A 24,049-nucleotide genomic window follows, 5' to 3' on the forward strand; every position below is an offset into this window, starting at 1 on the left:
TGCATGGTATATTCATATTTTATTTAAAAATCACTTTTTGTTGTTTGAGAGTAGATGCAATTAAATGCATGTAAACAAATTGGACAGATTATGTATGTCAAGGTGTGGAGAGTGCTAAATATTGAGTATGTTTTCATAAATCTGATATTAGAAAGGTTCCAATAAGGGCACTATATCTGGCACTAAACTCTAGGACCCTGATCAGAGCAGACGTTAGAGATCTAAAGGTGTAAAAATAATAATTGTACAAATTACCTATACAGGCGTCCGGTGTGCAATTCTAGTGATATAAAAGGCATCTCAGAAATGCACTTCCAATTCTGCGGGATTTGCTTACCTTTCACATTTTTATCCGTTTGCATCACAATGACACTGACGTTCCTAAAATATTTTTAAACGATGACCTCTAAAAGATATGGCTGGGCTGTAATATCCATATTGGAAAGATGCAAAGACTTGTATTTATATTTTCTGATTGTGTATTAAAATGATTTGTCTGTATGAGAAATAAATGAGTGTGTGGGGGGGTGTATGCCTCCCAAGGGTTACGTCTCATGTTTATTTTTCCCCAAGCCATTCTGGTTTGAATAATCTTTGGAGATGGGATTGTTCACTGCAAACTTGACTAAGGTAGCGACTGATTCAAGTGTGGTACTGGCTCCTAAACTGAAAATAAAGGGAGCTCTTTTTGCGCATGCTTCCAAGAGTTTCCTTGGAACTCTTCCACAAACCATTGCTGGAGGTAATCGCCATATATACACTACTATGAGGATAATCCATTTTGAATAATGTATTTTCTGCAATGCAAATAGCTGATGAATCCTTCCATACATTCGCACATTAAAAAAACTCTAATAACTGCAATGTCTCCTGTTGAACTGCCAACCACACATTTTACAGGATTTGGTTAAAACCAATTAAGGTTTGGATGGGTCATTAAATGGGACCCACTTTCTTTAACGTTCATGGCTGCCACCTTAATGATTTAAATGCTAAAAGCATTAAAAAGGTTACAGAAAATGGAAAATTGGGCAGAAGAGATAAGATAAACAGAAACATGATTCATCACAATCCCTTAGCTTTAAAAGAGTTTTCGCAAATAGTTGTAGCCTGCTCTTTTTTTTATAAGCATCAAGAGTTTATTCCTATGACCTGCAATTTCAATGAGTTAATTTCTTTTATTTTCCTTAATAACGCTGTGCAGGCGAGTGACAAGAACCTCTGACGGAGACACAAAGGCTAGATCCGTGCTCAGATCTAACAAGCCGGGGACCGTATACATTTTGACCTTTTAGTAGCACCCAAGACAACCAATTACCCTGCGAAGGGCAGCATCTACTAACCCCGTCAGCCTTTGATAAATCAAATGCACACTCCAAAAGTTTATGTTCACTGAAAATTCTTATACAGATACAATGCTGATTTTTTTTTAACCTCTTTTTTTTACACATGAGGATTTTTTTTTACCCATTCAAACTATATTATATTTTTATGACAAGAAGGTACTTTTTTGAAGCATTTTCTATCTATCTAGATGTCTGTCTGTCTATCTACGATCATGTAGCATTAAAGAAAAAGTTGTGGGGAAAAAAAATCACCTTATTTTTCAAAGCTTTTCAAAGTATAAATTGTACGTAGCTAATGCAAATGAGGAAAAAGAAAACGCAAAATGTACTCATTTATTTGTTTTAAGATTATAAACCCCTCATAATCCTGGAATTTGTATCTACCCTTAGCATTTACAGGCAAGTATCAGAGTGCACCATGTTACGTAAACCTTCCTTTACCAACCTTTAAAAAACCATATGGCGAAAATTAAACATTTGGACTCCTTGCAGTTTTTTTGATGCATTTATAGTTTTTTAATGTTATGCAAGGGACAAAATACACGATACATTTTTATTCTTTTTAAAAATGTTTGGGTTTGTGAGTAAAGTAAAATATGTACATTTCCTCTGTAGGGGGTAGGAGGTGTTTGGGAGCATTTTATATATATATATATATATATATATATATATATATATAATTTTTTTTTTTCCCTTTAGTTACATTTGTCCCTTTTTTTGTTTTTTACAACTTCTTTTTGCTCTATTAGGTAGCAGTGCAGTATGATTAGAGATCTCTTTGGGGTCTTTGAAGATGCAAGGACCTCTTGTAACCAGTGAGCCAGCGAGGCTGGAAGGAACCTACAGGGCCTGCTGGAGGAGAGCCTATGGAGGGGAGCATGGGGAGAGGGAGTTATTGGGTATGGGGGGGCATATTCCTGCAGCTGGTGGTTGGGGTGTGAGGAGGGAGTATATCTGCAGTGTGTGGGGTTCCCAAACTGGAATGTTGGGGGTTTGCATCTAGTCTAGCTACTTTAGGTTATATCTGCCTATGGGACATTGATGTTGGTTATAGACTACAGTGGTTCTTTATGTCCGCGCCTGTTTTGCCATACCCTCATAGTACTATTGCCACAGGGGCTCACTGCTTTTGTTAGATGTAGATGGGAACAGTCAGAACGTTGGAAATGTTGGTTTCGGTGTAATATTTTTCCTGCTTGTAATATGTTTAATTGCCTGCAAACACACACTTGTAAATATGAACTTGAAACTCTAGCACTAAAGAATACTCTTTGTGGCCCTTCAATTTGATCCCAATAGTAAAAGAATAATGATTAGATTGTATGCCCATGGGCAAGGAACAATTGTGGAAACAAAAAAATGTCTATTGAGAACTGTATGCACTAAATGTGATAAAAATAAAAAAAATGTTTAGTCTTAATTTCTGCCTGAAAGAACACAATATCTGCAGAAGCCAAATAAAATAGAAAATATCAATAGTTCTTTCTTTTTAAGGAATTTTTGAGAAACCAGGAACAAGGCAACTTTGTATTTTGCATTTGGCTAAAAGGAGATTTTGGAGAAAAAGAGGTTTTTGCAGAGAAATGGTGCTTTAAAATACATACTTCAAGAACAATATCCATACTTTGCATGGCTGAACACCCTTAGAACAAAAATATTTATTTAGCATAAAAGGGAAGATCTGTATTTCTGTGCCCCTCCACACCGCTTACTAGGCTGGCTAAGAGGTCCAGTAGCACGTTGGCCGAGCTGGACAATGTACCTCTTTGCGTCTGGCCTAAGACTCTCACAAACCCATCCACCTAAAGCAGAGTTTTGTAATTTCCATCCTTGATAACCATTTTTAATTCCTCCCCATACGGTTAGAAGCAGGCCAGCTAGGGCAAGATCTGGTAAGGGCAAGATCTGCTGGAAGGTTAAACATTTCAGCTCCCTGTATAATGCATAGATAATATAGGAAGTTTCTTAAAATTCTCCCCACAACTTTAACTTTGTATTTTATAGGGTCTGCTCAGTCGTTCTTGCATAAGAACACTGTTTTTAATACATAGTTATATTGCGAATTTGGAACATTAAACTTTCTCTCAAACTTCCTCTTTAGTTCACAGACACCACAGTCATGTCTTCACAATTCATTCAGAGAACCCAAGTTCTAGGTAGAAAGGCTGAATAAATGTCTTGTACAGTCTGCTTTAAAGGGCAAAAACGTAGCAGTTTCCACTATGTTGAATCTCTGTTGACTCCAAAGGGGAATCATCTTAGCAGCAAGGGTAGGAACCAACACTGCTCATGGTGGACATTTACAGTGGTATGTGGTGGACAATTTAATGATGTTCTGTGAACCTTCAGAAACCTTGACACGGACACTGGTGTCCTTCTGCGGACACTTTGCCTATCCCTGGAGCCCGAAAAAAAAGTTTCTGCCCATTTTAACCAGCCAGCGAAAGCTGTAAGGCACTTGTCGTTGGCCTCAGCAGGATTCACATTGCTGGGAGACCCTACTGAGGTTTTCACTCAGGGTGGCCTGGGTTCATTTTAGTGAAGACCCCAGTTGACACATACTTATGTCCTTTTTAAAAGAGCTCCTAACAGCAGCCATGGATAAACAGAGGCGCAGACAGGAAGCGTGTAACCAACATGCTGTCTGACACAAGTACTTAGAAAAGTCTTTAATCCGTACCGTGTACAGATATCTAGCCCACGCAGTCTCAAACTCACACATCTCGTAGTTGCAACAATGACTGCTGGACATGCAGGTAACCTTGGCATACAGTGTCGGCTGTAGTATGAATAATGCCTACACAATTTTGGCGGGGTTGCTATGAGCGTGTGTTCACCGTACAGTCAGGGCAAAGGCATGTAAAGCAACATCACCTGTTAGACAGGAAGCTGTAGTTAATTCCTAAGTCTAATAATAGTATGATGTATTTGCAAAGTTATCTTATAATTATAGTGTGATCTGCAAACCGTGTTGCACTTTCCTATAAATTACTATTGTTTGTAGACTGTGCATTTGCAAATAAAATGAAGATCAAGCCGTGGGCAATAGTTGTAGAAGTTGTAGATGCGAAGTTCTTCTCAATGACCCTTGGGATTTTCAGGGACTTTAATTCTATAACTCTGTCCACTTCCCACCAGGTCTGGACTGCCACCGTGGCAAAAACCAGTGCCTTTACCTTTGATACACTGCATTAATGTGTGGCTGTAGGCTGGATACACACAGCTGCGCGTATTCATCCAGTGGCCGTGTCATTTAGTAGCTGCTGACCTTAATGTGCCAGCTTGTGCTTCTTCCCTGTCCTGCCCTGCTTACCATCTGTCTGCATCCTGGTCCAACTCAACCCCTTCTTGGTCTGTGTAGCTGGGACGTTCTTGGCTATGCCCACAGCCAAGTGCACTTGGAAATAGGAACATACCAAATAGCCCACAACTGTTTCTTACTTTTAACACAGCTCATTTTGTACCTAAATGTAACTTCTTGGTGTGTAGAAAACTGATCTGCGCCCAGAACTTATAGGACCTTCTTTGATATAGCAAAGCCAACATGGATACAATACCATGTCATTTCTGCCTACCTAAGGGGGAAATAGTAAGGTAGTGTTACAAAACAGATTACACAGCGACATTGTTATCCACACAAGAAACACAAAATAGTAGATCTGGTCTCCTTATTCTACATTATTCGTGTTTTTTTTTTTTTTGGTCAGAATTCTTTTTTTCATTGTATCAGCCACTTTACATTTACTATATAAAGCATTTAACACAGATTTACTTTATAAGTAACTATCAACTAATGTATTTTCGGTTAAAGGAAAAATGTGTACCAGAATAATAGAATCAAATCCACCTATTAACAAAATTAGTAGTATACTATTGCCAAAAATTGGAAAATATTGTTTTCACCGTCTGTGCCAGAATGTTGGTCCTGGTTTACAACCCATATGTGTGTCTTTTTCCCTAAAGATATCTTGTTTTTCCCAACACATTGTTCAACAGCACCAAGTTAGATTTGGAAAATCCCAAATAAGAACATGGCGTTCTGTGCCAAAATGTAGTTTAAAAGCTGCTAAGAATATTAGAAAAGGGGATGTAACATGGTCACATTCTATTCTTAATGGTAATTTCTTTGCTTCGAAATATAACAAACTATTGTTTTATTGGAAACGGCAAATGTATTATTATTTGTGTTATTGATGGTTTTGTTGATTTAGTATTGCTTTGTGTTTGTAGCCAGCGTTTTAATGCAGGTTTTGGGAAAAATTAAAACAAGCTTGACTGTTTTTATTAGCCAAGACATTCACACTCAATACAGTACATGCTTTGGAGGACAATATTAGTGTTTGTAAATGGGTTAATATACCACAGATACTGTTAAGGGGGACATGCCACGTGAACCCCAAATAAACACACTAGAGCATGCCCAGTGAATAGTCTAAAACTAAAAGTATTTAAGACATATAACATTTTTAGCAATTAGACTAGCTTTATTAGTTCACAAGTCTTCTTTGATATAGAAAACTATTATTACTCAATGAGTATTAGGTGTAGGCAAGAAGGTATCAAAGGAAGCTAGATTTATGCTAAAGTCAAGTCTAGGGTAGTCCCTAAAATGTGAGAAGAGATATTACTGGTGGTCCACCCAGTTCATAGGGGTGTCATGAAGGAGATGTCGTGAGCTAGTTGGGAACGGGAATAACGTGAGATGATCATGTGTTTGGTTTTTGGGAAGAGTAGATATTTTGACACCTGATAGTGACTCGTTAAAAGTGTGATGTAGCCCATACTCAATATGATCTCATACTATACTTTTGATATGTTGATGCTCACTTCAGCACTGTAAACATTATGTCTTGTTTGTAGAGATTATAGAAACCATTAGACAAAAGGCTGGGGAAGCTGGGACATTCTTCTCATGGGAATGTGATGTCTTTGTGGTCTAAGATTGCATTTTTTATGCAGAGCTTGTGATATGTTAGGCTTGTGCGTTAAGGAAACCCATTTATGTGAAAATGTGCTGAAATTGTTGTCTGAAATCAGGTCTTTATTCCCCATGATAGTAAACGTCATCCCCGTGCGTTGAATGAGTTGTAGACTTAAGCCAAGTCTTTATTAAAGGGGCAAGTGCCGCAGCCACATGCTTCAATACAAGTAACTTATTTAATTTAAAAGATCACATGGCTTTTGCTTTTTGTTTGACATACACTTTTTTTAAAGATATTTAGTGTTAAACTTTAACATTATGGAAGCTGAGATATGTGTAAGGGTGGCCGAGCCAGCATAACCCGATTAATTTCCCGTCCAAAAATGAAAACTCCCATCATAATGTTATTATTTTTCTACCACTAATATCACTTAAAATAGTTTTAAATGTACGGCCGTACAGACAAACAAACCTCATTTTAAATGTACGGCTGTACATCTATCTGTCTTAATCATCCAGAGGGGTCATCTGTCTGATTAAGGTCTATGGGGAAGGGGACTTTCGTAGTGTAAGCAAGACTTTTTTAGCATTACAATAAAGCTTCAGCTCTGGTGTTTGCGTTTAAAATATAACCAAATTATCACATAGTTGCCTACAATGGCAACCTTCAAATCTGCAGATAAAGTTATTAATAAAACAATTTTAAAACATTGATCTCAAGATTGTAACCTTGCGAGCTGAGCCTCTCCACCTAATGTATCGGTTTGTATTTGTCAATTCTCGTCTTGTCATACCCCTTGAATATATGTATTGTATTAAGCGCTGCGTAGATTGTTGGCGCTATATAAATAAAAGATAATAATAATTATAATAATAATAATAATGTATACAACACTGAAAGGGTTTGGCTGTGAGACTTGCCCTTGAACTCTTCTCCCCACCAACCCCTTCAAAGGACTCCTTGAACCAGTGAGTGACTTCTGGGGACGCGTAATCATGCAGATCCTGAGAAAAGGACGTTTAGATACATTTCCCCATTGTATATAGATAAAGTGGGGTTTTCTTACTTATATATTGATTATTTTAATATTTAAAGCTGAAGAGCGTTGGGTTTGGGAAAAGTGATAGCTACACATTAAGGATACTACGTAGGTATAGGAATACTAATATGTCTCATCATGGTCTAATTCAGATTTTTGGAGAAGCTTATTAGCTGCCCACGAGGTAAGTTCAGTAGATGCTTTATTCTTGTATGGCGTAGACCAACTCCACTACATGTTCTTTCTCGTTGCCAGTCAACACCTCCCTCAGCAGCAATTTTTATTTCAGTTGGACACATTCCATTGAAATAATTTTCTGAAATATTGACTTAAGTTTAAATATAGAATAAGGACACTCTATGGCTGCTAAAATGCCATTTTACACTTGTCCTGCACCTTACAGCCGTGGAACTTCCTGAAAAAAATTGTATAAAGCTCTTTGTCCAGGGTAATTCACACCTGAGTAATTCTGCCGGTAGTCTGTGAAAAAAAAACAGAAATAAGCAACACACAAAACTTCCTTCCGGGAAGACAAGTGAGTGGCTTATGATTCATGACAGCTCAAAGCTTAAAAACAGATTACAGCCCTAACTAAGTACAAATATTCATCAGCAGATCCTGGTAGAAGGCGGTTATAATTTTATACAGATTCCGGATAGACCAATGTATATTGTCTACACATTTTGAATTTCTATGTGAAGCTGTAAATCTTGTTTAGAGCATGTGAAATACGAGTTATGGAACAGAATTGGTGTTTTTGTATTACTCTTGGAAACAAAACTCTCAGAATACGGCCATTTTCCAGTTGGAAAAGATGTTTTCAGCTTCATCCAAAGTCCTACATATGTATTTCTGTTTTCAGAAGTACATTTATACAAAGGGCACCTTGTTCTAGCAGTAGTACATTAAGGTGATTTGTAAGATCTTCTGGAAAGGGACTTAAAGCTTCAGTTTTGCCCTTAGAAACTAGGTCGTTCAATCCCAATAGGAGATACTCTTCATAGACAGATACAACCAGAATGCACCAAATAGGACCCCAATGTGTGCCAACAGCAATCCAAAACAAATAAAACATGGCACAAAGCTCTACTTATCCAGACCTTAATCACGATATGTGCTTTCAATTTGATATATGGAACGCGATAACCAAATTATACTTATACACACACACTCTGCCATCCAAAAGTTTGGGGTCACCTAGAACTGTCCTTGTTTTGAAGGAGGTTGTGTGTATTAAAATAACAGTACATGGATCAAAAATACAGGGCAGACATTGTCTATGCTGTACATGTCTATTGTAGCTGGAAACGGCTGATTTTTAACTCTGACACTGCTATCGTTTTCTGTTTGTAGGAAGAAAACCCATTTACTTGCTGTATAATTTAGTAACTATTTGTGTGATCGGAAGACGTCTATTAAAAACGTCTAGATCATGTGACGAGCGAAAAAACATTCATGTGTTTGAGGAAGTTCTCCTTTTTGCAAATAGTTTCTCTGATAATAAAGTAAAGCCGTTTCACCTTAAGCGTGTGTTTCATGGACCACCGCTTTTTCCTTGTGGTTTTTAAAGGGTTCTAGATGAGAAGTGATTTTTCTTTGTTTTTTTTTTAGATGTTATATCACCCTTTACTATTCAAAAATGTTTCCTACAAAAGGTTTACTTGATGTGTAAGCTAGTAAACTTGTTTGAGCAGGGCCCTCATAACATTTTGTTTCTGTTAGTCCAGACTATTATTTGACACGTCCTGTTCGCCCATAACACTAGGTTGTGGAATATGATGGCTTTTTATTCATCAATAAATAATAATATACAATAAGCATTTTATTTTAGACTATGTAGTTGGCAATTAGTTTTTTTGTACCCAGTGTTTATCTGGTGGAGCTGGCGTGACCTCAACCCCAACTCAACCCTAATGCCTGGCTCCTTACCAGCTAGGCCCAAACCAGTTAAAAATGAATTATCCCATTGCAATTAGTGACACACACACCCTGAAGGATGTTCCTGACAAAACCGGTATCTGAAGGGTGGCTTTCGTTCAGCTTCTGTATGGACTAGGTACGCCAGGCCGAGGTCTGCGCATTGGCCCCATCTCGGCTCATGCCCTGCTACACCAGATTTCATAAGTGCGCCAAAAGTTCATTTCTTGTGAAGCGCAGAATATTTCTTAAATTATTTTTGTTACTTAGTCTTTTTTCAGGCAGACAGACCAAGTGTTTTCTCGATCTTGGCCTCTCATTTAGCTGTAACCTGAGGTTTATGTAAATACATACCGAGCTCAGAGCCATTGGATGTCTCTTGGATTGCCGAGGTAGACAGCGTGGTCAATCTGTGCGTTGCGTTCCATGGATTAGCTGTATGTGTGCAACAGCAGTATGGACACATACTATATACACTATATACAGACCTGTATAAAGTAATCTATGCCCTCAATGCACCATTCAGCTTGCTCCTTGCAATCGATAAACATTTCTTTGTGACACTGCTATATATTTGATTAGAAGTTACCTATGGACAATGTCCATTCTAACACACACATTCTTTTTTTTAATTCACTGTTTTTTTCAAAGCCTAACCTTCCTTGGAGTAAAATGTAGCTAAAGTCCCTTTATAATCTGCTTGTTCTCCATAAATATGATGCGGCTGTCGACGTTGCGGCTACACATCCCATCAGAAGCCAACAACACGTACAACTTAAGCGCTGCGTAAATTGTTGGCGCTATATAAATAAAAGATAATAATAATAATAACTGACTGCATAGGACACATTGTGACAGTCCACTCTTGTGGTTATGGGAATAAGGGCAGTTAAGCAATCTCTCTGTCATCGGTGTTGCCGTTTAGTACATAATTGGCTATAAACACTTTTCGGAGAAGGTAGGGTCAGGACAAGATGTCACCGATCTCTCTGGCAAATGAGTGGTTAAGGGCGCTCGAGGATGCATTCCGCTCGGTAAACAATATATAACACGATCGTTTGTCGCTCCTTGCAGAAGTTAAGTGTCGGAGCAGTCTGGCGAGCAGCGACGAAGCCCCGATAGATACACTGAGTGTACAGCGCACATCGCAGTCAAAACCCTGTGTCTGAACATTAATAAACAGCTAAAACTTGTCTTGCCCTCTGGGCTCTAAATAGCACAGCATGCAACAAGGGAGAGAAAAGCCCAGCACGAGGATGGAAACAGTAGTATCAGATTACAGATTCAAAATATCGCTGGAACACATTAGCTGGCTCTACGCTATTAACTCGCTTTATAATTACATTGCTTATTTGTTAAAGAAGGTTTTGTCTCACTTTCTAATTAACATGGATGTTACTGCTGGGACCGAGCTACAAAGAAACATGTGGTGCTGGGTTAAACTCTGTTAATTAGCACTCAATCCTGAAAGTTGTTTTATGGACTTTTTTTTTTAATTTTATTTATTTATGTATTATATGTGTACACAGTTGCTTTTCATTATTGCTTCATTTATACGTAAAAATGCATTTTAATTTAGGCTTTTTGTTTAATTTGTGTTTTATTTTTTTGTTTACTGGGATTCAATATTTGTACTGAAGTGAAGAATCAGGGGAAATACAGAACAATTAAAAGTCATAACTTATTTAGTTTACGGCTAAGCAGGGATGCGTATCGTATTATTAAAGGGGAACAGTCACTGTCAAAAAGAAGTTTTCCTGCGCTGCCAAGGGCCACAATCCAAAGACATTTAAAACCACAGTGGGTATATCTATCATAGGGGCCCCTGCAGCGGCCATAGACCTGTTACTTAAATCAGGGCTGTCCATGTTGTTTCATATATAGGAGTGCAGGTTTCTTTGCCAATTTATTAAGTAAACCTTTCTATTATTGTGACAATCCAAGGGTAATTCATCAAATGTCAATAAGTTAACTATTACAAAGTAATATTTTAATTGCACATGAATGAACACTTGGTACACTATGGAAGTGTTCCTGTAACTGCGTAGTTCTCAGAAAGGGGGAGGCAATTGCCGTTCATTCGGGGAGAAATGTGAACTGTCTTAACCATCTCATCAATTCCTGACTTCAGCAATGATGTCACATGAGGTCACCCAATGTCATGTGATGCCACACAGATCCTCTTGAGATCCTCCTGTCCCAATGGCCTGCCATAAAGATATGCATGTTGTTATTTATTGCCATTATTATTACATTGTTGTATGGGTGTCGGCTGCTACTTTTTCTTAAATATGGCCATAATAAATAAAAATGCTGTAGTACAGTACATGGATAGTAAAGGCTAACCCGAGCATATAGGACAACTAGGGTACTGCCTGCTGAACGTGTGTGGTCCATGCAGGAGATACCAGAGACATAGTTTGCTATATGCCATGCAGCATATGCGTTCAGCTGAACACTTCTCCCTGCGTGTGTTATACTCGCCGCCTCCTGTTCAGACCCCTGCATGCATATGCCATGCAGGCCATCCCATTCAAGTGGCCAATTATTGGCCACTAATGTCTGACCACGAAGGAGGAGTGCTGCTGCTGCAACAGGGCTGCAGCTTTTAGGTCAGGTAAGTGCTTTCTGCTCTAATTATTTTTTGAAGAATGCATAATAACTTTCAAAATACTAATATGCATTCTTCTTTAATGGGGAGGTCATTAAACCATCCCTTACGTGCTGGCTACACCTGTTATGTTTCCTGCTTCAAGACATAAAATTTAATTCTAATTGTCTAATTTATATATGAAGGAATAAAACATTTCTACTTCTAAATTTGTGTTAACCTTGCTTATTTTTAGTTTTAGGTTTTTTCTTCTTACAACAAAGCATATGGCATATAATAATCATCTCCTAGTTCATAGGTGACAATGCCGGCCCTGATTTAAAGATAATTGGCACATAAAGTCAGTATGGCTTATCCCAAGAACCATAGCTATTATGATCTGCATAGGTAGAAAGAGAGTCACGGCTGGAAAGGGTTCACATATTCAACTGTAATTTACCTTCGTTTTCGGGATGCATAATATTCCTGGAATTTCTGTTTATTTTATTTATTTTGCTGCCGTCTTCCAAATATTTAGCTTTACTTGTTTCATACACTTTATTTTTTTTTTCACAAAAACATATATCCTTAAGAGAGAAAAGTTCTTGGAAAATGACAGCAATTTAATGAAAGTTTTTCGCAAAGAGGGGGGAAAAAAATGACCTTTTGCCCATATGTAGTTATGAATAGGCTCTTGTGCTTCCATTTAAAGTGACGACTCCGCTTGTTAGACAAGAGTCCTGGAACACTTCACAGAAAAGCACAGTATACTCATTCAGGTTCCAAAAAGAAAGACTTGTGTTTTTTAAAATAATGATATTACCAAAAGTAAAATACATTTGACCTTTTTTTTTTTTTTTTTTTTTTTTTTAGAAAAAGGAGCTTTTATGGAAATGATGTGTACTGTAGTAACGATGCACAGTGGCTTCCAGCTGAACAGCCGCCCATGCTGCACTCATGTTTCGTTGAGTATTCACTAGATACACCTATTCTTGAGAAGCGTACCTTATAGCAGAGCTGGAAAGATCCCAGGAGGCAGCGAGGTGTGGCACCTAAATTATATCAATTCCTCGCCTCTATTAAAAATCGAGCTGCCTCCTAAACTTTTTCTCCTTTAGAGCTCCGTGTTTTACCAGCTTTCTCTATTCAGTGAGACTGGTGTGATGATCGCATATCCACATTAACGGGCCCTACTCAGCTAGAGGGCAGGATTGGGGTGATACGCTAAGGTTATAAGATGTCCATAAACATTCACTGAGATCCAATGCAACTTCAGATAGTAAAAAGTAGGACGTTATAACCGTTTCACAGAAAATTCTGAGAAGTAATCGTTCTGATTCAGGAACACGTGAAAAAAGAATGGGTTTTGTGTCAAGATAAAAAGTTCCAGTTGGTACTCTTTCTACTTTTCTGTTTGAATAATACATGGCTCATACGGTGTTATTTTTGCTTCATATGAGCAGTGAGTGCCAGCCTAATCATGGGGTTGAGACTAAAGGTAACACCCAACACTAATCATAAGTACATTTTGGCGATTGACTGATGTTAATTGCATAGCAAAGATAATAGTATCTGAGAAAAGGACATGACGGCTTGGCTAGTTTAGGTGGCATCTATTGTACCAAACTCGTTATATATATATGTTACTGATAAACGTTAAGGTGTCTGAGTAATATTAATATTATTTTATAATTCTGGTTTTTAACTTGCTCTTTAGTAGATTTACAAGACAAGTCCATCTGGTCCTCCAGATACTCAAAGCTGCAGGTCTCAACATGCTGAACCATGCTGTCTCTCTCCCTCTCGTCTCTCAAAACATGAACATTCTGATTAAGTCAACAAACTTGCTTTGGTAAATAAACATCCCTAAGGTAGAAAGCTATAGAATTGTACTTATTTAAACAAAAAGGACATTTTTTTCCCCCCTTAGGTCTGCACAGATGGATGGAAAAAAATCTAAACGAATATATGATAAGGTTATATTTTATTTATTTTATTGTTCTAGATCAGTTTACGTGTTCGCTGCCTGTCATACGGGTGTCCTTAGTTCACTTTCATTCTGAAATTCACCTCGGCCTGCGTTGCCTTGTGGTTAATGCCGCATTGTATGTACAGTATGTTAAGTAGGAAGTAGGACGCTTCCTGTCCAATTCCTTTCCTCCTAGGTAAACCTTGAGGTCCCTAACAGGAGTGATTTACAATAAAACTGCAAAAACTAGTTTCTCCAGCTGGTGGCTCGTAGCCCAAATACGCCACTTAAAGGCACATTGTAGGAAAACAACATTTTGCATGCAAGTTTAAATGTTTTTTAACCCCTTAATGACAAAGCCTGTACATGTACGGGCTCAAAATGCATTGTTTTCAATGGGTTTAGGGACCGCCTATTGTCCTTAAGGGGTTAATGTTAAAGTCTACTGTGGCTGGTATAGTGTGTCTACTAAAAAATCTTGCTGGGCTGCTACATGGCACATACAGACTGCCAGCTCGATTGCCGGGCTATCAGTTATACAGGGCCATGACTGATTGCTGCAAAACAAGAAAGTCCCTGTCCCAAATGTCTTGCCTGTGTCACCTTCTTTACTGCTTCTTTCACGTATATTAAAATGTTTAAACTATTTTAAATCAAATATATTGATTAATGGTATTGCATTATTAGTTTATCAATATCCAGCAAAGCCATACTTCCTGCTGATATATAGAGTCACTGCTAAGTATTACCAAACTTTGAGGCAACAAAATCCCCCCTTTTAAGTGGAAAAACCATCATCCCAGAAGGTCGCCCTATGATGGTTAACGAGATCAAGTTGATTAAAATGATTGTTCTATTCTTGATCTATACATTTAATTTGGCTTGCACGAGGTGTAGGGATCAGAAGCAAATGGCTTGTTAAAGCGATATCATTTTCCATGACCGGTTCCCCTTAATTATTCATTTAACAGAAAGTGAATGTAGGATTTGCTATCACTGTTTCCTAGCAAGAGATGTACCATATACAATCCTGTTAAAACTGTTTCTAACAAATATAATAATATATATGGATTTTTATGCAAACTGTAGGGAGCAACATGAGAAAATGATATAGTACTACTCTCTGTAATATATGTCTTCAATACCCCAGCCCGGCCTTATTGGTGCATGTTACGGGTGCAGTTCCCATGTTGTCATTAATAAATATTTTGTAATTTGTACATATATTGCATGGAACATATATATACATACTGTATATGTATGTATATATGTATATATATATATATATATATATATATATATATATATATATACATACTGTATATGTATATATGTATGTACATACTGTATATGTGTATATGTGTATATATATATATATATATATATATATATATATAATCTGGCTTCCTAGTGTTCATAAAAACGTAGGTGTGGCACATACAGTCTTTTCCTTTCAAGTTGTGAATTTAGAGAATTAAGGACAAATCTGCTATTCATTCTCTCCTAAAATGACCCCGTGTACCCCCGTCCCCGAACATAGTCTGTATTTATAACTGATTAATAGATGTCATGTAAAATGTATTTGCCTCCTCAGGCATTGTCTCCTGTTTTTTTTCCTCCACTCGAGTGGTTAAAGGCTTCTCGATTATTAACACTGCGTTTTTACTTTACGTTTAAAGTGCTAATTATGCACATGCACCAGAAGGCCTGTTAGTTGGTTACAACTAACCCAAAAGGGTCACAAAATCAGAAATTATTTATGTTGTGACTCCGTTTCATTCCATTTGTGTAGCCAAGAATGTCTACGGCCAACTTGAAAGCCATAATGGCTTGCTCTGTGTAGATGTCTGGGGCAAAGTCCCGGTCAGCTGGGACATTCCTTCAGATGCCATGGCGACTGCACCATATTTACCAGAATATTGTTCATTATACATAACTCTTGCTGCATGGCTCTTCAGATAATAGACACGTCGTTTCTATGTGGGATAATTGTATCAGCCTGAGGGAGCTTTAGACAAAACCTTGTTGTTTGTGTAATATGTCTGTCTGATTCTCGGGCTCTCAGTGGGGAAGTCCCTGAAGCCGGTGGGGGCTTTGGATCTGCTGCTGCTGTTTTACTGTGTTCGGGGTATTTTATAAACATCTCTGTGGATACATACTTACATCTTGTTGTTAAGCAGCTTCACAGTTTTAGAAAATTAGCAAAAGTGTTTATATTAAACATTTTTTCATCATTTCCGATTGCTATGTGTGTTGCAACCTTACCAGCAAAATGTTCTGTTGTGGCGACAGTACTTCAAGTCATCATATTTGGAACTAAGTTTTTAAAGTCAAAGTCTCTGGGGTATGGACAGATTCTCAGTGTTGCACAGCCTGGAGCTAACTCTTTCCTATTCTATTATTTATTGCTTTTATAGCGCCATCATATTCTGCAGCGCAGTACAATGGGGGTTCCGATCTAATGGCAGAGCATTAACAAGGGCTCTTGGCATGTGGGGGAGCAACGACTAATACATCACCAGACCTCTGAGTTCTCTGCGGTTACATTGGCACCTAGTTCCACACTAGTCACTATGTGCAATTTAGAATTTATTAGCTGTTTTTTACTAACGCGCACCTGGTTTAAGTGTACTTTTTCATTTATTTATATGTTTAGCTCTGATTTGTTTGCTGCGGCAGAAGCGATTATGATTTCCCATAGGCAAATTGTCGTATCTGGTTATTTCCTGTAAGCGACTGACAGGAAAGCAGAAGAAAAAAACCCTTTTCAGATTAATAGCTGTACTACGCATTGCTCATCAGTCTATTATCCTCTAGCTGATAACGACGACTGCGTGTGGATAAAACCTCCTTTACAGACATCTGCTGTAACCGGTCACGTCTGAAACATCTTCCCCCTCTGATTCTTCGCGTACAGCGTGGTAATGCGCGGTCTGCAGAACGATACCCTGTCCTTGTGTTACAGAGATCGGGTATTTAACGGAAGCCCGGCCTTCACTGAGAACATATATCGGGCCAGCAGTCTAGCATCTACTGTTTAATAAGAGCGACACCTCGTCATGTTTATAGGGTAATGATTCAATGTATGTGGCAATAACACACTTACCACATCTTTATTCGCTCCAGAGCTTCCTTTAGCCAGCTATGGCGATTACCCAAGTGTCCGGGTTACCTGGGTTAAGGAGGAAACTTGTGGCTGTATATCCTTGTAATGATCATTTTGTTTTGTGTTGTGAAAGACTGCCATTTGGAATTCTGACTCATGCTGAAACACTTTGGAAATACTCTGAGCTTCCTCTCCCCTTCCCACCACCCCTACGTCCACGTTGTTTGAGAGCCATAGAAAGAGTTGTGAGACAGACAGACAACATAACAAGCACAAAATGTGATACAGAAACACAAAAAAAGATAGGAGATAGCACACAGAGTAGAGACACGGAAACACAAATGGAAAGGCAGTCAGACAGAAGCAGATGAAGACACTGGTGGTTTAAAGCTGCTGTCCATAACTCTACATTCCATCTTAACAAATGATCTCAGGGATAGATAATATTGGAGAAAAATCTTTTGATACCCCCTTTGGGAGCATCTTCCTGCCATTAATTGGCTGTTTCAAGCAGCCAATCAGTGGCAAGAATCATCTGACTACTGAGGAGGAGGACAGCTTTAGGGCTGCAGCTTCTACCTCAGGTAAGTTCTTTTTTCACTTTTGAGGAATCCACATTAACTCACTCACTAAGTACTTTAATATTCAATTTTAGCGGGACTATTTTATAATAAATAAGCTGCTCCATTTTTTTTAGTTTCAAACACAGACCCTTTTGCATTCCGTTCTCCCGCTTTGTGTAATTATAACCGTCTCCGAGGCTTTGGTGTTAGAATCCTGCCCTGTAAGACACAGCGTAAATTGTATCACTAAGAAGCAGAAAGAAAATTACATTTTTTATGTTGTTGAGCATAATTAAACTGTACCAACTCCGTAATGAAACTATATTCTAGTGACCTTTTTCAAAGCTTTTGGCCTTTATTCTTGACCATTATGTCATTAAAACCCCCAATACCCCACCCCCCACACACTATTGTTGTGTACATATGAATGGTTCTCAATTAAGATCACTCAGTGAAGCAAAAGAAGACAAGATTGTAGTTATCTTTTTATTTCTTTTATCCCGTTACGTTAGCTCAAGGAGGTAAAATATCACACGGCAGTCTTGTGTCCTCTTCTAGAAGGTCCCAGATTTTAAAAATGAAGTCCAAGAACTACATAATTCCACATTAATATGTCACATAAAGCTGTCACCACCACAGACCACTTATTCCGCGTCATAACAGAGCTCTGGGATTCATGTCCTGTGTTGGTTTGATTTTATGAAAATGTATGTACCGGTTCCTTGGATGATCTTTGAAAGAAACATTTTCCCCGTATATGCGAGTATTGTTATTACCGGAGGACCTCTGCGCACTAGACTAAGAGTCATCTCACTCAGTACTTGTTACAGACGGCTACAAAAACATTTAATTACCTTCAGCGAAACAATATAAAAGATACAATAATTGCTATGAATGCATGAAGTTAAGGGTAAATACTATATTCACTCATGTAAATATATAGAAGTAACCCTACCTCAAAAGTGTAGCAATTTAGAAAGGACCCTTCGGGACCCAAACCCTTCTGACTCTTTGCGTTAGTGGTCCATCTTGGGTAAAGGTGTGTTAAAATAGTAAAGCTAAGGTATTCTAACGAGAGATATCTTCGGGATATCATAAACACGTACAGAGAAAGTTTCTATCATGTACAGAAGACACAGCAGTGATTGCAAGCTCTTCGGGTAATCTAAGTGGCTATGTATCAGCTGCTCTGTGCCCACTAGTTCCTGGAAACCTGTATGCTCTGCTCATCTTGCCAGATATGAGTCAGTTTCCCTCGCACATGACTTTCTATTCTTCACATGTTCGTTCTCTTCATCTGGGACCATTTCCCACGTAGGAGACTAAAGTTACCGTATTTTCTTGGCTAAACAGGATCACTAAGCACAGACCCCTGCTGGGCAGCTTTATGTTAGAACATAGATAGAATTATCAATCTGCTTGTAACGTGTGCTTGACTTGCGTGTGCCGAACACGTCTGTAGTTAGACCGGTCACTGCTAGACGACTAGATGCTGCAAACTATTGTTTATAGACTAGGCTTGTGCGTTGTATGTAATGTTCAAAGTATGTTGTCATATTCTACAGTTAGTCCCTACTTAGGGGTTCACTGATTTTGGCCCATACGGTGCTTTAATGATCCTGTGGTGTTCAGTGGGTGCTATAGTTCAGACACTAAAAGATCGCAAGCACTCCGTTAACTACAGCTAAATGTCAGGACAGGGAGGATCTATTCCTAAATTTCTTAAGCGGCAAACCGTGCAGTTCACATATGACAAACAGGAAATGAAGTGTTTAAATGAAACATACTTTCCCTTGCATACTGAAACCAGTAATGGCATTTCAAATATCTTGGGATCTGTAGAGGCACGGAATGTCTTCATATATGTCACCTATGCTAAATAAAGCGGCACAGAAGGATAAAATATGGTTGCACTATTATAGTTCCGTTTTTGGGACACACTTCAAAAAATTCTCAGTGGCATTATAACAGCTCTCCTTAAACCCTTATGCTATTTCGGTATGCTATCGCTGTATAAACCACACAAATTGATGCATTATTAGTAATACCACAAAAACAAAGATGGCCGAAGTATGGGTCAGTCTCTTGATCATATGTGTCTTATTTTACTTGCTTTTAAACAAGCAATATCAGTAAAGATCCCACCTAAACGACAGACTTCTCTGCATAGAAGAAGCCTGATATGTGCAAGAACAAGGGTTGTGGGTACATTGTTCTCAAGGCTTCTGGGAGAGAAAAGCCAAAGGAGAAAATTAATTGACCGATGGGTATAGAGGCGTTCTCAGAAGAGTAACAGGGACCTTCTTACCCCTCTGCATCTTCAGTGAGTTTGTATATAGTGTCCTAGAGATCTCTCCATCACTGACACCGAATGTTCCAGGATACCAAAATAAGAAATCCGATCCAGAAGTGTTTTATAGTCTTGTCTTTGTGGTTCATCGCTCTTTTCTAGCCAAAACAAAATACATGCTGCTGTTGCCGTATAAACATAATTAACTTCTTATTGTCTTCAAGCAGACATTTCTCACTAGGCAAGGATTGGTGGAATGGAACAAAACCTCAAGTTGTTGGGTGGCTTTCCTTGTTTTTCAGAGTAACCTCACCATCTGACCACCATGCATGATCCTACCATAGATACGGTCATAGCTGGTGATTATTACATTGGGTGGGAATTATTCATGATTTGTGTTTGCCACTGTATTTTCTACTAATTGTAAAAGTCTGGGAGCACAAGGAAAGGCAATACAAAAACGAAAAATCTATGTATCTCTCCCTTGTTAAGTCCTCAAACATTGCTCCTTTACTTTGTCTTAAAGCAGCCGGTGGTGCACTGTGGGACCGTCTGCTGTCAATCTAGTAGAGAACTATCTGGGGAAGTAACAGGTTAATGAGCATATTCACTGCAGAGACATCTAGTATATGTCCACTACAGCAGATATATGATGTTTACATTGAGTTCACCTCTCCTGTGCCAGAGAAATAACACGGCAAACCCACCAAACTCTATATTCCTTTGCAGTATCTACCATTTGGCTCGATATTTCTTTTATCACGGCTACCGAACAAATATGATGGAAATGTACATTCTAGTGTACATGACATGTTTAAAGCTGATTAACACTTTGTTTGCCATGGCTTCTGTTGTAAGAATAACATTCCCTTGCTGAGTATGACTGGTAATGTTAATATTGCTTGATTACTGCCTTGCCCTAAAGTGGCACCACTGTACCATGCTGAACTTGGCAGTGTTTCAACCTTAAAATTATTCTTATCGGCATCTGGTTGGGTTATCTCTGCTGAAACAAGTTTATCCTTAAAACTCACAGATGCCAGTTTATTTCTGTTTTCAAATGCCATCCTCTGAATAGAGGAAGGCACATGAACATGGAATAAGTGTTCGGAAATAACCTAACCCCTGTTTGGATACTGAAGCTGCATGTCTGCTATTTTTGGACCCTTAACCTCCATCCATTCATCTGAAGCACCTACCCCCATGTGCTCAGAATCATTCGTATGAATTAAGTTGCATAGTGCTTTTTAGATGAGTGTTAATGTTCAGAGATGAAAACCCTTATAGTGAACTATATATATTTTTTAAAGTTATATAGCACCCTTTATTGGAAAGGTGTTTTTGGGAGCTACTGAAGTCTGCTTCTGGAGTGTAGGTTTCTTTTGGTTATGAGCCACTTTCCCAGTGTTTAAAGGTTATTAATATCAATATATAGGACTGTCTTCACCTGGAAAGGGGCAATTTGAAGGAGTGAGGGTGCTTTGTATAACTCCTAGGCTTCCAGCCAGGACCATAAATGCTGGGGATGTAGACTTCATCTCACTGCAGCTCTCCCACAAATCCTCATTTGTTGAATAAAACTACTCTTTTTCGTTGCAGATATATGTTGGCTAAAGCGGGAAAGCGGAAGTTTGACGAGCATGAAGATGGGCTGGAAGGCAAAGTGGTATCTCCTACGGATGGACCATCTAAGGTGTCCTACACTTTACAGCGCCAGACTATCTTCAACATTTCCCTTATGAAACTCTACAACCACAGGCCGCTGACTGAGCCAAGCTTGCAAAAAACAGTTTTAATTAATAACATGCTGAGGAGAATCCAGGAGGAGCTCAAGCAAGAGGGTAGTCTAAGGCCTGTGTTTCTTGGCACGTCTCAGCCTGCTGACCCTCTAGGTGACAGCTACCAGGAGGCTCAACCTGCATTCAGCCATATTGCCTCCCAGCCTATTCAACCCACTGACTTAGTAAGCACTACACCACTAGAGTCTTGCCTCACACCGGCCTCCTTGCTTGAGGATGACGCATTTTGCACTTCCCAAACAGTACAGCAGAATGGTCCTAACAGCAAACTACTACTACCACCTCCTCCAACACCTTCTCCGCCTTGTGTCCAGCCAGTAAAAGACAGTTTTTCCTCAGCCTTGGATGAAATTGAGGAGCTTTGTCCAACAACTACCTCCATAGAGGCAACTGCAATCGCAGAAGCAGGGGCAGCACATCTCAAAGATGAACCTGCTGCATCTGGCGCTCTGAAGCCTGAGGGAACACAAGAGAGCAGAACAAGTGAGCCAAAACTAATGGATCCCCTTCCTGGGAATTTTGAATTAACAACATCTACTGGCTTTCTTACAGACCTGACCTTGGATGACATTCTTTTTTCTGATATTGACACGTCCATGTACGACTTTGACCCTTGCACATCCAGCGCTGGAACAGCCTCTAAAATGGCACCGGATGAACTCCTAAAAACATTGTCTCCTTATAGTGGCCAACCAGTAACCCCAAATCAGCCTTTTAAAATGGACCTCACGGAATTAGATCATATCATGGAGGTTCTGGTTGGATCCTAAAGCAGACTTTATATTCCTAACCCTTTCAGATTCTCAGCACTGTGCATGCGTACTCTTGCCTTTTAAGGAAATTTTAAAAAAGAGTAAGGATTTTGATAAATATGGCATAATGCTGTATAGGAGTGCCTTCAGTATGACCACTTTAGAAATATTTTAAAAGTGGTTCTCCAAGGAATATCATACCACAATCCTTTGAAGATTGCGTATTCCAAACTATCGAACAAAAATAAAAACATCAGCTAAAGTTATATATGTTAAGCACAAGAATTATGCTGCGGGGAGGGTGGGCGGGAACGCTGTAAATTGCATGTGCATAATTGTCTATTTTTTCAATAAGTTTTAATGCAAAAGGTAATTTTTTATTATTAAGGTAATCAAAGCCCCTTTTTGGCATTTTAGTCCTTTTTAGGTTAATAGAGGCATTAACAGCTTTTACAGTAAAACAAGAAAATGCATATACATGGCTGCTTAGATACTGCTGTCCAAATGTCTTTTTTTTAATATTTTTGTACAGATCCGGTCATTTATGATATTGTTTTTCTAGGAAAAAGAAAAAAAAAGCAGAAAACAACTGGTATTTATAAACTCAAAATTATTTTGTAAGGATTTGGGTATGAAGTTCCTCTCTTACTTCTAATGTACAAGATAGGCCTGTGCTTTTAATAAGCCTATTGGAATATTTTTATGCCTATGTGGCCACGAAGAAATCAAATAAAAACCTGTGCAATTAAAATATGTTAGATGGGGAAACAAATAGAGAGCAGGACACCAGTCTTACCACCAGGGGGCAGCAGATACATTTAACTCAATTGTGAGTTTCCCGTAGATCTTTCGACATAGTAAAGGTTACAGAATAGGTGAGGAATGGTGAAGAAATCTTTTGCAGCCATTGTGTAAAAAAAACCAAGTATTTATTACTAGTTAACAAATGTATTTTGCTTTTTAATAATCAATGTTTTAAACCATCTTCTTCTTGCTGATTATGAACGTCGGAATTACACAGCAAGCGAAATAATTATGTAGACATTCTAATTGTAACCAGTTGAGTTCCAGAATTCATGTAGTGCTCTTAATCATTGTTCTCACCACTCAGTGTTTTTGTGATCAAATCTGTAAGAAGTCCTAAGATTGAAGTCCTAATGCCATTTTATAGACGGCAAAAAAAACCCTTTCACTACAACGCATGCTTTTTTCTGAAATTGCAGACTAGCGTGCATAAGGCAGTATAATTGCTGATGGAATTTTCAGTATTTGGTTGGCATGGTCTCCAAATTAATGATAGCTTTATTTAGGTTACCACGTGGGCTTTCCCAAGCATCCCTTTCAAAAACGTTTCCATCGGAAAGATGTCAGTGTTCCATTAGATTGAAGGTGTTGACCAGAGGGACTGCTGTGTAGAGTACAATCCATTGCTTACCCCCAGCTAGGATTTAAGACAAAAATAAGGTGCCCCGTTCTCTTACGCCGCATACATTTAGCGCTTCAGCATTTTTGTTTGCATTAACCCAGTATATTTCGCTTCGATCCAATGGAAAGTTTTGCCACTTTATTTGAGCTCAGATACAAACTATTTATTATGGATTTTTTCCCCTTGATTGTCTATACAGACATTGCATCGGACACACAATTTTCATAACGTAATACAGGAAAAGTGCTAAAAATGTTGTGCTTTGAGCAATACCAAGTTGGTTGTACAACTTATTTTAGTGGCTTTCCCTTTGAATTACACTTTCAGGGT

The 24,049-nt window shown here is 38.6% G+C and overlaps 1 protein-coding gene across 1 annotated transcript in view; it reads left to right on the forward strand.

The window, feature by feature from the left end:
- SERTAD2 (SERTA domain containing 2) overlaps nt 1-23,756 on the forward strand; it is a 35,409-nt gene extending 11,653 nt beyond the window's left edge. Inside the window, exon 2 of the mRNA XM_053459732.1 lies at nt 21,342-23,756. Within this exon, the coding sequence (XP_053315707.1) occupies nt 21,346-22,311 (966 nt within the window). The 5' untranslated portion in view covers nt 21,342-21,345 and the 3' untranslated portion in view covers nt 22,312-23,756. The remainder of the gene's footprint in view (nt 1-21,341) is intronic.
- The last annotated feature ends 293 nt before the right edge of the window (nt 23,757-24,049 follow it).

Source organism: Spea bombifrons, chromosome 3 (assembly GCF_027358695.1).
Source record: "Spea bombifrons isolate aSpeBom1 chromosome 3, aSpeBom1.2.pri, whole genome shotgun sequence".
Taxonomy (NCBI): domain Eukaryota; kingdom Metazoa; phylum Chordata; class Amphibia; order Anura; family Pelobatidae; genus Spea; species Spea bombifrons.